This window comes from Miniopterus schreibersii (genome assembly GCF_964146895.1).
Source record: "Miniopterus schreibersii genome assembly, chromosome: 22".
In the NCBI taxonomy this organism is placed as follows: Eukaryota; Metazoa; Chordata; class Mammalia; order Chiroptera; family Miniopteridae; genus Miniopterus; species Miniopterus schreibersii.
Window position 1 is genome coordinate 1,003,719 of NC_138124.1, and position 12,223 is coordinate 1,015,941.

A 12,223-nucleotide genomic window follows, 5' to 3' on the forward strand; every position below is an offset into this window, starting at 1 on the left:
CTTTGCAACAAGTAAGTAAATGCGCCCGTCCATTCATTCGTTCGCTCCCTCAGCGCTACGCCGTCTGGGTCCCTTGAATTCCCTTCTATTTTTCATACAAATAACGTCCTTGTGATTCAGGTAGCCGTGGCCCCTAGGCGGCTGCTTACCCGGAGGTAACCGGAGGTAACTAAGAACTCACTGGAGTCGGGATGTTGAAAACACATTCCCGGTGCGGCGTCTCGTTTCTTCTAAAGCGAGGCGTTAGAAATGACTCCCGCCGGCGGCATTGAATCAGAAAAATCTGGAAATACCCAGAGAGCTATGGGATGCCCAGAAGCCAAAAAAAAAGTATTTTTAAGCCCGGCCGGGCGTGGCTCAGCGGTTGAGCATCCACCTAGGATCCAGGCGATCGGGGTTCGATTCCCGGTCAGGGCACAGGCCCGGGTTGCAGGCTCGATCAATGACTCTCATCATTGATGTTTCTCTCTCTCTCTCTCTCTCCCTCTTCTTTCCTCTCTCTGAAATCAATAAAGATTTTTTTTTTAAGTGGTTTTTTTTAAATTATATATATTATATATAATATAGTTTTATATATGCATGTATATATATTTACATATATATATAGTTTACTGATTTTTAGAGAGAGAAAGGGAGAGGGGGAGAGAGAGAAACATCGATGTGAGAATGTAGCATCGATCTGCTGGCTCCTGCACGCCCCCTACTGGGCATCGAGCCCACAGCCTGGGCATGTGCCCTGACCCCTCAGCGCATGGAGGCCGCCCAGCCAGCTGAGCCACACCAGCCCGGTCAAAGGAAACACGCTTCTCATCTTAAAAATCTTTTTTTTTTTTATAGCAGAATCGTTATTTCTAGAAGAGATGGAGGTAAGGGGGATGACCAGTTCATTCTGGGGACGGGAGAAACAAAACCTTTCCAAGTATAAAGTCTCACTCACCTTTGTTGCCGCGAGCCACTGGTGTCGGTACCAGGGGGTTGTGCTTTTCTAATTATGTAACGCGGGGTAATAAAAACGAGAAAAGGAATTGCTTACACATGGGGCTCTTTGTGTTTGTCCTGGGAGGTCCTGGAATTCTGGGCTGTGTCCTGCTTGGTGATTAATTGCTGTCCTCACAGCCAGTTCTCAGTGTTTGCTTATATCTGCTTTTTTTAACTTGGCTTTTCTACTGTGGTGAAATATGCATAACGTTTTAAGCAGTGTTAGGCTTACAGCTCTGTGGTGTTGATTTTGCTGTTGTGCGGCATCATCTCCAGAACTTTTTCACTTCCCCAACTGTGTCTCTGCTTTAAAATAAATGGATTTAAACTAAAATAAAATTTTAAAAAATTAAAATAATAAAATAAAATAATAAAATTAAATTAAAATAATTAAATAAAATAAAATAAAATAAAATAAAATAAAATAAAAGGAGTTAGCCCTGGCTGGTGTGGCCCAGTGGTTAGAGCATTGGCCCCCTCACCGGAGGGTCACAGGTTCGATTTCTGGTCAAGGGCACGTACCTAAGTTGCAGGTTAGATCCCCGGCCTTGGTCGGGGTGCGTACAGGAGGCGACCAATTGATGTGTGTCTCTCTTCCACTCGCTCTTAAAAAAATAATAATAAATGCAGTTGTCATGCTCAGGATAGAAGGGTGCACTGGAACCCCCTGACTCTGCCCAGGCTTCAGGGCCCAGGGTGGACAGGAGTTTGGCTCTTGGGTCACTAGGGCATGACCTTGAAGCCAGTTTGGAATGAAGCTGGCGGGTAGATGAGTGGGAGGCTCAATAAATATATTTCATAAGCGGGGGTATTATTACATCGCCAGTAAGTTAGAAACAGTCTGTAAGAGTTTTCTCATCCAAAGACGTGCTCCAGCTGGGAAGCCCTTGTTAAATTTAAAAACTCGCCCGGCCGGGCGTGGCTCAGCAGTTGAGCGTCGACCTAGGATCCAGGCGATCGGGGTTCGATTCCCGGTCAGGGCCCAGGCCCAGGTTGTGGGCTCGATCAATGACTCTCTCATCACTGATGTTTCTATCTCTCTCTCTCCCTCTCCTTTCCTCTCTCTGAGATCAATAAAGATATTTTTTAAAAAATAAAAATAAAATAAATAAAAATAAATTTAAAAACTCAAAGGCGGACTCTGTAGCCCTGGCCGGGCCTCTCCTTGGTTAGAGCGTGGTCCCGCTATGCAAAGGTTTCGGGTTCGATCCCCGGGCAGGGCACAGTGATGCATTAGTAAGTGGAGCAACAAATCAACGTTTCTCTCTTTCCCTCCCTCCCTCTCTCTCTCTTTTTCTGAAAAAAAGGCGGTCTCTGTATTAGTCTGCTTGGGCTTCCGGAACAAAACACCCCAGACCGGGTGGCGTAAACAACGGAGGTTTATTTTCTCAGGGTGCCGGAGGCTGCGCGGCCAAGGCCCCGGTGTCGGCAGGGTGACTTCGCTCCTTGGCTCGCGGACGGCTGTCTCCTTCCTTTCTCTCCTCGCGATCGCCGCTCTGTGGCTGTGTCCAGATTTCCTTTTCTTAGAAGGACACCAGCCAGATTGTACCCGGCCTCACCCGAATGACCTCATTGTCACTTAATCATCTCTTTCAAGACTATTCGTGCAGCCCTGGCCGGGGCGCTCAGATGGCCCCGATACACAAGGTTGCAGGTTCGATCCCCAGTCAGGGCACATACAAGAGTTAACCAGTGATACATCAATAAGTGGAGCAGCAAATCGATATTTCTCTCTCTCTCTTTCCCTTCTTTATCTAAAATCAATATGTAAAAAAATTTAAAAAGACTATATATTTAAATATGGTCACAGTCTGAGGTATTGGGGTTAGGGTCTCAACATACGAACTCTGGGGGTGCAGGTAGGGGGAACACAGCTCAACCCACACAGTCTCTAAAGACGCCTCCAGTTCTGAGAATCCTCAAAAGCCTCCCGGTTCCGGCGGAAGCAGACGTAGCCGGGCGCCCCGTGCTTGCCCCCCCTGTCCCCAAGGCACGTGGTCATGGGTAGAACATTGCCAGTCGGCTCCCAAGCCCCAGGGACAGAATGTCCTTCTATTTCGGAGCCGCATACGCCACATTTTTCTTAGAATAATAAACAGACACAGATGCGTCCAGCTCCCCTCCTTGTCTGCCCAGAGCAGTCTGGCGTGTCCTGGAACCCACTGCCTTCCCGGCCATCCGGACGCCGTATCTGCAGGTGTCCGCCCTGCGCAAGCGGCCACTCCCTTTAGGCCGCGTCTGTGCCAGGGGCTAGGCGTGGCCTGGGGTGGCGTCAGCAATCGGTGCCACTCCTGCGCCTTTTAATCACTTGCACTTTTTAAAAATATATATGTTTTTTATTGATTTCAGAGAGAGAGAGAAACATCAGTGGTGAGAGAGTCATTGGTCGGCGGCCTCCTGCAGGCCCCCTGCTGGGGATCCAGCCCACAACCCGGGCCTGTGCCCTGAGCGGGAATCGAACCCTGACATCCAGGTTCATGGGCCAGTGCTTAACCGCTGAGCCATGGCAGCCGGGCACTTGTACTACTTTTGTGATGACGTGAAAGCCAGTTCCATTTTTTTAGCATAGAGAAAAGAATTGACAAGCAGGATCGAGAAGAGCTGATTTTAAAAATCCGTTCAGTCCCTGGCCAGGGTGGCTCAGTCCGTGGGGCATCTTCCCAAGCAACTGAAAGGTTGCTGGGGGGTTTTTTTGTTTGTTTTTTTAATATATCTTTATTGATTTCGGAGAGAGGGAGAGAGAAACATCAATGATGAGAGTCATTGATCGGCCGCCTCCTGCACGCCCCCTGCTGGGGATCGAGGAGCCTGCACCCCGGGTCTGTGCCCTGACCGGGAATCGAACCCAGATCTCCTGGATCTTAGGTCGATGCTCAACCGCTGAGCCACGCCCGGCCGGGCAAGGTCGCCAGTTTGATTCCCGGTCAGGGCACATGCCTGGATTGCGGGCTGATCCCCAGTCAGGTGCGTGCAGGAAGCAGCCGATCAAAGTTTCTCTCTCCCTTCCTCTCTCTCTTAAAAAAAAAGAAAGAAAAATATCAATAAAAGTCTTTTTAAAAAATCCACTCTTTTGTACTCAGTCCTTTATACTGAAGGTTTATCCCTGTATTTCCCTCCTGTCTCCCCCCCCCCCCTCGTTCCTCTCTCCACCCCCGTCCCATCATATGTCATATCTCTCAAGGGCAAAATTCGAAATGAAAGACTTTGTGTTGAGCTTTTTTTTTTTTAATTGAGCAGAATAATGCAGAAATTGTTGGCTTGGACGTTGGTGATTTAAACGTTTTTCATCAGATATCCATGACGAATTTTTAGCGCACGTTGAAGAGAGATCTTCGGATGAGTTTCTTTTTTCCAGACGGAATTTTCTCGCGGCCCCCCTTTCCACCGCGAGGGGCTTCCTTTGCTGTATCTCAGAGTCTCTTCCTTGGCATTAGAGCTACAGGCTTTGGCCCACTCACTCCCCAGCACCGTTGTACAGTGATTAGTGATTATTGGTAATAAAAATGGAGACACGTGTGCTGGCACCTGCAGAGGTCCCCAGGCCGACTCTGACGCGGGACCCCCCCTGCCGTGGGTGCGAGGCAGGCAGGTGAGGGCCTTTGGGACGGAGCAGCCTGAGCCCGGGGCCCTCTAACGTAGCCACGCTGCTCTTCCAGGTCTCCGAATTCAATCCTTTGACGTTCACCAGCGTAATCGAGTGTGAGAAGCCAAACAACGACCTGAGCAGGTTCCGTGGGTGCATGTGAGTATTGTCCCTCTGTCTGCATTTGTCCCTCTGTCTGCATTTGTCTCTCTGTCTGACAGTCTGTATATATGTATAGTCAACCCTTGAGCAGCACTGGGTTAGGGCGCTGAGCGTCACGCAGTCGAAAATTCTCCTATACCTTTTGACTCTCCCAAAACTTAACCGGTAATAAGCCAACTGTTGACTGGAAGCCATGCCGATAACATGAACAGTTGGTTAACACATATTTTATATGTTATATGCATTACATACTGTATTCTTGCAAAAGGTAAGCTAGAGAAATGTTATTAAGCCCGGCCAGGCCTGGCTCAGTGGTTGAGAGCATCTACCTAGGATCCAGGCAATCGGGGTTCGATTCCCGGTCAGGGCACATGCCTGGGTTGCAGGCTACAGCCGATCAATGACTCTCTCATCATTGATGTTTCTATCTCCCTGTCTCCCTCTCCCTTCCTTTCTCTGAAATCAATAAAGATATATTTTTTAAAAAAAGAAATATTACTGAGAAAATTCTAGCCCTGGCCAGTGTGGCTCAGTGGGTAGAGCGCCGGCCCGTTCCCGAAGGGTCCTGGGTTCAATTCCAGATCAAGGCCATGTACCTCAGTTGCAGGCTCGATCTCCAGCCTGGTCGGGGTGCATGCAGGAGGCAACTAATGGATGTGTCTCTCTCACATCTTTGTTCCTTTCTCTAAAAAAAAAAATCAGTGAAAAAATGTCCTCAGGTGAGGATTACCCCAAAAAAATAAGTATGCTAAAGGGTTCAGATGAACATCCGGGTGGAGAGATGTGTAGGGCAAGGGGTGTGGGAAGGGGCAGGGGGAGCTTTACGCCCTCCGAGCCCCCCACTCTCTGGCTCCCCCATGTGTTCGGTGGAGGTCATTCTGGTGACCAGCCCTCATCCAGGAGCCCACCCAGAGCCACCTAATGATTAGGACAAAAGACACTTTTATCACCCAGGAAATCCCAAAGCATGTTGTATTCTCTCTCAGGAAGAACCAGAGTCAGAGGCCAAATGTTAGGAAAAAAAGGTGGTCCCAGTGCTTTTACCACTCGGGAAATTACAGGGTTTCGGGAGCTCTGTGCTGGGAGCTGGATCAAAGACGAAATATGAGAACAGAAGACCTCCCAGCACCCTGTTTACAAGCCTCTCATGAGCCCTGTGTCAGGAACCAGGGCGGAGACCAACGCACATATTTCTTTCTTTCTTTTTTTTTTTTAAATATATCTTTATTGATTTCAGAGAGAGGAAAGGAGAGGGAGGGAGAGAGAGAGAAACATCAGTGATGAGAGAGCCATTGATCGGCTGCAGCCCACAACCTGGGCATGTGCCCTGACCGGGAATCGAACCCCGATCGCCTGGATCCTAGGTCAACGCTCAATTGCTGAGCCACGCCCGGCCGGGCCACACATATTTCTTAAAATTTCCCTAAGCCCATTGGCCGAGTAGATGTCAGGCTCTGGAGAGGCTTCTAGAAGCCCAGTAACCAGTGAGCACAAGCTCCATCCCAGCTCTTGTAGGTCCACTGAGGCCAGCTGCCCCCTGGGGTCCCCGTTCCCCCTCCCGGCCCGGCGTCCACGCCTCCCTCCCCGCGGCAGCGATCCTTGGATGTGAGGCCCATGTAGGCGTGGAGTGACGCGTGACACATGTCCCTCCGCAGCACACACGACAACGGGAAGAAGGCTGGGCTGCACAAGGAGAACCTGCTGCTGCGAGGCTGCACCGTCAGGAACACGGAGGCCGTCGTCGGCATCGTCATCTACGCAGGTGGGCACACGTGTTGCGTCCGGTCCTGGGTGCTCTCGAGCATCGCTCCTTGTTTCTGTGCTTTTTTTTTCCCACTATGAAAGTAGCACGTACCCATTGTAGAAAACTTGGAAAATGAAGAAAAGAGAAAGAAGCATAATATCTAATCACATCCTGACCAAAAGTGTCCCCTCTTAGCATGTTAGCCTGTTAGATTCCGTGTATCTCCATGGTTGACGCCTAGTTCAGATTATTTTTATACCCTGCTCTTTTGACTCCGCCTGTCCTATCTGTATCATTGGACGTACTTTGATCCCCCGAGTCAGCACCATGTGTCCCCTCCCGGCTTGGGCACTGACTGCCCGCACCCCTCACCACCCCCACAGGACACGAAACCAAGGCGCTGCTGAACAACAGTGGGCCTCGCTACAAGCGCAGCCAGCTGGAGAGGCAGATGAACTGTGACGTGCTCTGGTGTGTCCTGCTCCTCATTTGTATGTCTCTGTTTTCAGCGGTTGGTAAGTCTCCTCGCCGGGACGGCCTCTGGGCGAGCCTGGTGGGCTGCCCACAGCTCACTCTTAGGCCCTGAAGTTAAGTGGCACACTCGTCGCCGGCGGGGACCCGTGGGATGTTTGCATCAGCAGGGGCCACGGAGATGCCTAGACGAGTGGACGTGGCCCCGGGTGCCCCCTTTTCCCCTTGGGAACCCCCTGGACGGGAGAATAGCTTAACCACTGCAGCAGTAATGAGTCCAGTGGACAGTGCCCCGAACCTGGTGATGACCTGGGAGGAATAAGAACTGGAGAAGCAGAAGCGTAAATGCTCCTAAATGGGGATTCCATGAAAAGGGAAGAAAAAAATGCATGTAGCCTGAGAGGGGTGGGCAGTTAGTTGGCATGTGGGCCCTGGGGCTCTCCAGCCCTGTGGCCTCCTGGCCTCCCAGGGAAGGCTATTGAACCTCTGGGTCAATGACCTTCACCTTGACAGGCGGGTGGGTTTACATAGTCTTGGAGCTCAGCGGTGACACACAGGAATGCGGGGCTTTTGTTATCAGATAGCTGTGGGCGCGGTTGGCGAAATCATTGCATTGCATTGGCGTCTTGGAGTCCAGCACATGTGAATTTTGAATCTCCAAGAAGGGACAGTCTCCAGAGTCTGGGGATGGGACTGGGATTGCGTGAGGCGCCTGCTGGGAAATTCCTTTCTGGAGGCTTCCCCGCCGCGGCTGCTAGTGCGCATCCAGTTCCCGCATCATGACCAGGGGTGCTGCTGGTGCCAACAACGGGAAACGCCAGGCACGAGGAGGAATCCCCGCCCCTGAGCCTCCCTGCAGCCCCGTCCCGGGCACCAGCGATGCTTTGCTTTCTTTTCTTTTTTTTCTTTTTTTTTTTTAAATATATCTTTATTGATTTCAGAGAGGAAAGGAGAGGGAGAGAGAGAGAGATAGAAACATCAATGATGAGAGAGTCATTGATCGAGCCCGCAACCCGGGCCTGTGCCCCGACCGGGAATCGAACCCCCATCGCCTGGATCCCAGGTCGACGCTCAACCGCTGAGCCGCGCCCGGCCGGGCGATGCTTTGCTTTCTTAGGTGACCAGCAGGCTCCTGTGGCCACACGTCCCTGCTGCGCGCAGTAGGCTTGACTGTGCCCTTGGCAGCGTTCTGACGTTTCCGTCGGGTGAGTGATGTCTCTCTCTGACCGTTGCTGCAGGGCACGGAGTGTGGGTGCGGAGATATCAGGAGAAGAGAGCCCTGTTCGAAGTCCCCGAGTCTGACGGCGGCGCCCCGTCCCCGGTCACAGCTGCGGTTTACTCGTTTTTGACAATGATAATAGTCCTGCAGGTAACAGCACCGAGGACCGCGCGGTCCTGGCTTGACTCTTCCGGCCGGAACTTAACTAGCGCCCCTTGCGTCCTGCCTGTCGATTCTGCGCTCGGAGGAAAGGCCGCAAATGGACCTTCCGAACGGTTACCTTTTATGCGGACACCTCATTTATCCGGAGGGCGTGTTCTTGGGTGGTTTTCAAATTTAAATGCTCCTTCGCTCTTAGGATGCTTAGACTTTCGGGGGCCGGCTTTTTTGTTCTGTTTTGTTTTAAATATGTTTCTATTGATTTTTAGAGAGAGGAAGGGATTGGGATAGAGGGTCTCTATTCCTCTATGAGAGAGAAACATCTTTGATCGGCTGCCTCCTGCAGGCCTCCAGCTGGGGATCGGGCCTGCAACCCGGGCCTGTGCCCTGAGCAGGAATCGAACTGGTTCCCGGGTCGACGGTCAACCGCTGAGCCACACCAGCTGGCAGGGGTTGGTTTCGACCATTTTTATTAATTTGCTTTTCCATTCCGTTACTTCTAAAATAAAGACCCTAAATTTTATTTCGCGATAATTTTTTTAAATTACAGTTTACAGTCGGAATTATCTTATATTAGTTGCAGGTGTACAGCACCGTGGTTAGATGACCATATACTTTATAAAGTGCCCCCCTCCCCCCAGGTGTTTCCAGCACCCACCTGGCACTGTGCGTAGTGACTACGCTCTTATTGGCTATATTCCCCGCGCTATACTTCACAGCCCCACGGCTGTTCTGTAGCTGCCCATCTGGAATAATTTAAGATTTATAGGCAAGTTGCAAAAACTAGGACAGAGAGTTCCCATGCGTCCCTCACCCCTTTCCCTAAGGTGAGCGTGTCACCGTAGTTCGTTGTGAAAACTGAGAGACCAGCCCGGCCGGGCGGGGCTCAGCGGTTGAGCGTCGACCTGGGATCCAGGCGATCGGGGTTTGATTCCCGGTCAGGGCACAGGCCCGGTTGCGGGCTCGATCAATGACTCTCTCATCATTGATGTTTCTCTCTCTCTCTCCCTCTCCTTTCCTCTCTCTGAAATCAATAAAGCTATATTAAAAAACAAACAAACAACAACAAAAACACACAAAAAAAACCTAAGAGACCAGCTCTGCTCCTTCGCCCTGGGCTGAGCTCCAGACCTCATGCTTATTCCACTAGTTTCCCCCCATAATGTACTTTTTCTATCCAGGGCTCAATTCAGAAGATCACATTGCATTTAGCGACATTATTTATTATTGTTAATATTACTACTACTACTGTTATTATTATTAATTCACGTGCCTCCTCAGCGACTCCCAGTCCCTAACGGAGAATCTGTGCCCAAGTGAGGAGGGACAGGGGGTGTCACTGCCAGCCTCCCTGGGAACACACACCGACCACAGGACCTTTGCTCAGCCTTTGTCTTCTACCACATGTGCTCCATACACTGGGAAACAGCCTTATTTAACGCTCCAAGTTACAGGGGTTGGCTTGGTACCCAGTGTGGACACGTACCTCCTAGTTGTTCTTATAAATACTTGGATGGAAAAAAAGAGATTGAGACTATCCTGATGACTCTGTGAGGTTTCGAATTACTCCAGGAATTTTTCATGTTATTCTTTCCTCCCTGTAACATGTCTTTCCAGTCTCACTGAGATGGAACTGACACGTGAGACTGTATTAATTTCAGGCGTGCGACGTGATCTGATATTTGCCTATATTGAGAAATGATCGCCGCAATAAGGTTAAGGCCCGTCGCTTCGCGGGGCTGTAATTTTTGTGTGTGTGGAGACCTTTCAAGATTTACTCTGAGCAAATTTCAAACGTACAGCCCGGTGTTCGTAACTAGAGTCACCGTGCCCTGCATCACCCCCAGGACTTGTGTATCTTAGACCTGGGGGTTTGTACTTTCTGACCCCCTGCCTCTGGCAGCCACCAGTCTGGTCTTTGTTTCTCTACGTCGGTTTTTGATTCGATTCCACGTACAGGGGAGGTCACAGTTCTGCAGGTGACAGTGCTGGTCTCGCTCTGCCTGGCCTGTTTCACTTATTTCACTTTATAACTTGGTCTTTCTCTGCCCGACCCGTTTCACTTATTTCACTTTATAACTGCGAGTCCCGTTCGGGCCCGGAGCTGGTCCTGGGTGCGCTGCGCGGACATACGTACCCGACGAGGGGCCCGGGGCATCCGCATAGTGCTCTGAGCCCGCCCACGTCCGTTCGGGGCTGTTACTCCACAAAGAGAGGAAATTAAAACAAGGAGAAAATTAAACGTCGGTTATTTCACGGAGGCTGCTCTTAGATCGGCAGGCGGAGCTGAGCGCTTTCCTGGAGCCTTCCGTCCCCCGAGACTGTGGGGTGTGTCCGCGGGTCGGGGGCCCGGGGCCGCCTGGGGGCCGAGGTGACTCTGCTTACGGGGACTCTGACTGAGCGTGTCTTTTGTGTTTTTTTTCTCTCTCTCTTTCCTCTCCTAGCCTCTCTCGAGCACCACTTAGTGCCTCGAAAATGCTTGCTTCTGCCCCAGCCGTGGCTACCATACTCCGGCCACCATAGCGGATGCCCGCCCGCTCTGCAGTGCCAACGGGCTGTCCTAGTTAAACCCTTTGCCAATGTCCTAATCCCCTCCCAATAGCGATCTAAGCCAGCCCTGTTAGCCCCTGAAGGTACGGTACAGCTCCTACTTACTCGTGGCCGCGTAGTCGTTCGCGCGAGTAGCTTAGCCGGCGCCCGCGGGCCCGCGCCCCGCGCCTCACGGCCGCGCGTTCGGCGCTGTGCGGTCTTGCAGGTCCTGATCCCCATCTCGCTGTACGTCTCCATCGAGATCGTGAAAGTGTGCCAGGTGTACTTCATCCACCAGGACCTGGACCTGTACGACCCGGAGACCGACTCCCAGCTGCAGTGCCGTGCCCTGAACATCACGGAGGACCTGGGCCAGATCCAGTACATCTTCTCCGATAAAACGGGCACTCTGACCGAGAATAAAATGGTCTTCCGGAGGTGCACCGTGTCGGGCATGGAGTATTCTCACGACGCGAATGGTGAGCCGGGCTGGGGGCGCCCGGGGTGGGCTGGACCGGGGAGCTGCTCTGGCCGAGGCCGCGCACATGGGTGCCCGCACACGCACACGCACACGCACACGCACACGCACGCTTGTGTTCACACACACATGCCCTTCAGGGGTTGCTGATTTTATTAAAAATATGTTTTTCGCCCGGCCGGGCGTGGCTCAGCCGTTGGGCGTCGACCTGGGATCCAGGCGATCGGGGTTCGATTCCCGGTCAGGGCACAGGCCCGGGTTGTGGGCTCGATCAATGACTCTCTCACCATTGATGTTTTTGTCTCTCTCTCCCTCTCCTTTCCTCTCTCTGAAACCAATAAAGATATAGTTAAAAAATATATATATGTATATTTAAATATGTAAAAATATATATTAATTAATATATAAAAATATATATTAAATATATAAAAATATGTATTAATTAATATATAAAAATATATATTAAATGTATAAAAATATATATTAATATATAAAATATACATTAAATATATAAAAATATATATTAAAACATATATAAATATATATATGTATGTTTTTCCCAGCCGGGCATGGCTCAGCAGTTGAGGGTCGACCTAGGATCCAAGCGATCGGGGTTCGATTCCGGTCAGGGCACATGCCCGGGTGGGTTGTGGGCTGCAGCCGATCAGTGACTCTCTCATCATTGATGTTTCTATCTCTCTCCCTCTCCCACTCTCTGAAATCAATGAAGATATATTTAAAAAGATATATTTAAAAAGGGTCCACGAGCGTCCACCCTTTAAACCAAAGCCATCGTATCGCCGTGGCCAGCGTGGCCCGGTTGGAGCGTCGCCATCAGAGCGGAGGCGGCAGGGGCTCTGCAGACTCACCCCCGTCTGCCCGTGACGTGCCCCTCGCGTC

The 12,223-nt window shown here is 50.9% G+C and overlaps 1 protein-coding gene across 1 annotated transcript in view; it reads left to right on the plus strand.

The window, feature by feature from the left end:
* ATP10A (ATPase phospholipid transporting 10A (putative)) overlaps positions 1–12,223 on the plus strand; it is a gene marked incomplete at its 5' end in the record, with an annotated part of 86,129 nt that overhangs the window by 46,707 nt on the left and 27,199 nt on the right. Inside the window, 5 exons of the mRNA XM_081124546.1 lie at positions 4,635–4,720; positions 6,379–6,485; positions 6,851–6,982; positions 8,177–8,307; positions 11,072–11,324. Of these exons, the coding sequence (XP_080980672.1) occupies positions 4,635–4,720; positions 6,379–6,485; positions 6,851–6,982; positions 8,177–8,307; positions 11,072–11,324 (709 nt within the window). The remainder of the gene's footprint in view (positions 1–4,634; positions 4,721–6,378; positions 6,486–6,850; positions 6,983–8,176; positions 8,308–11,071; positions 11,325–12,223) is intronic.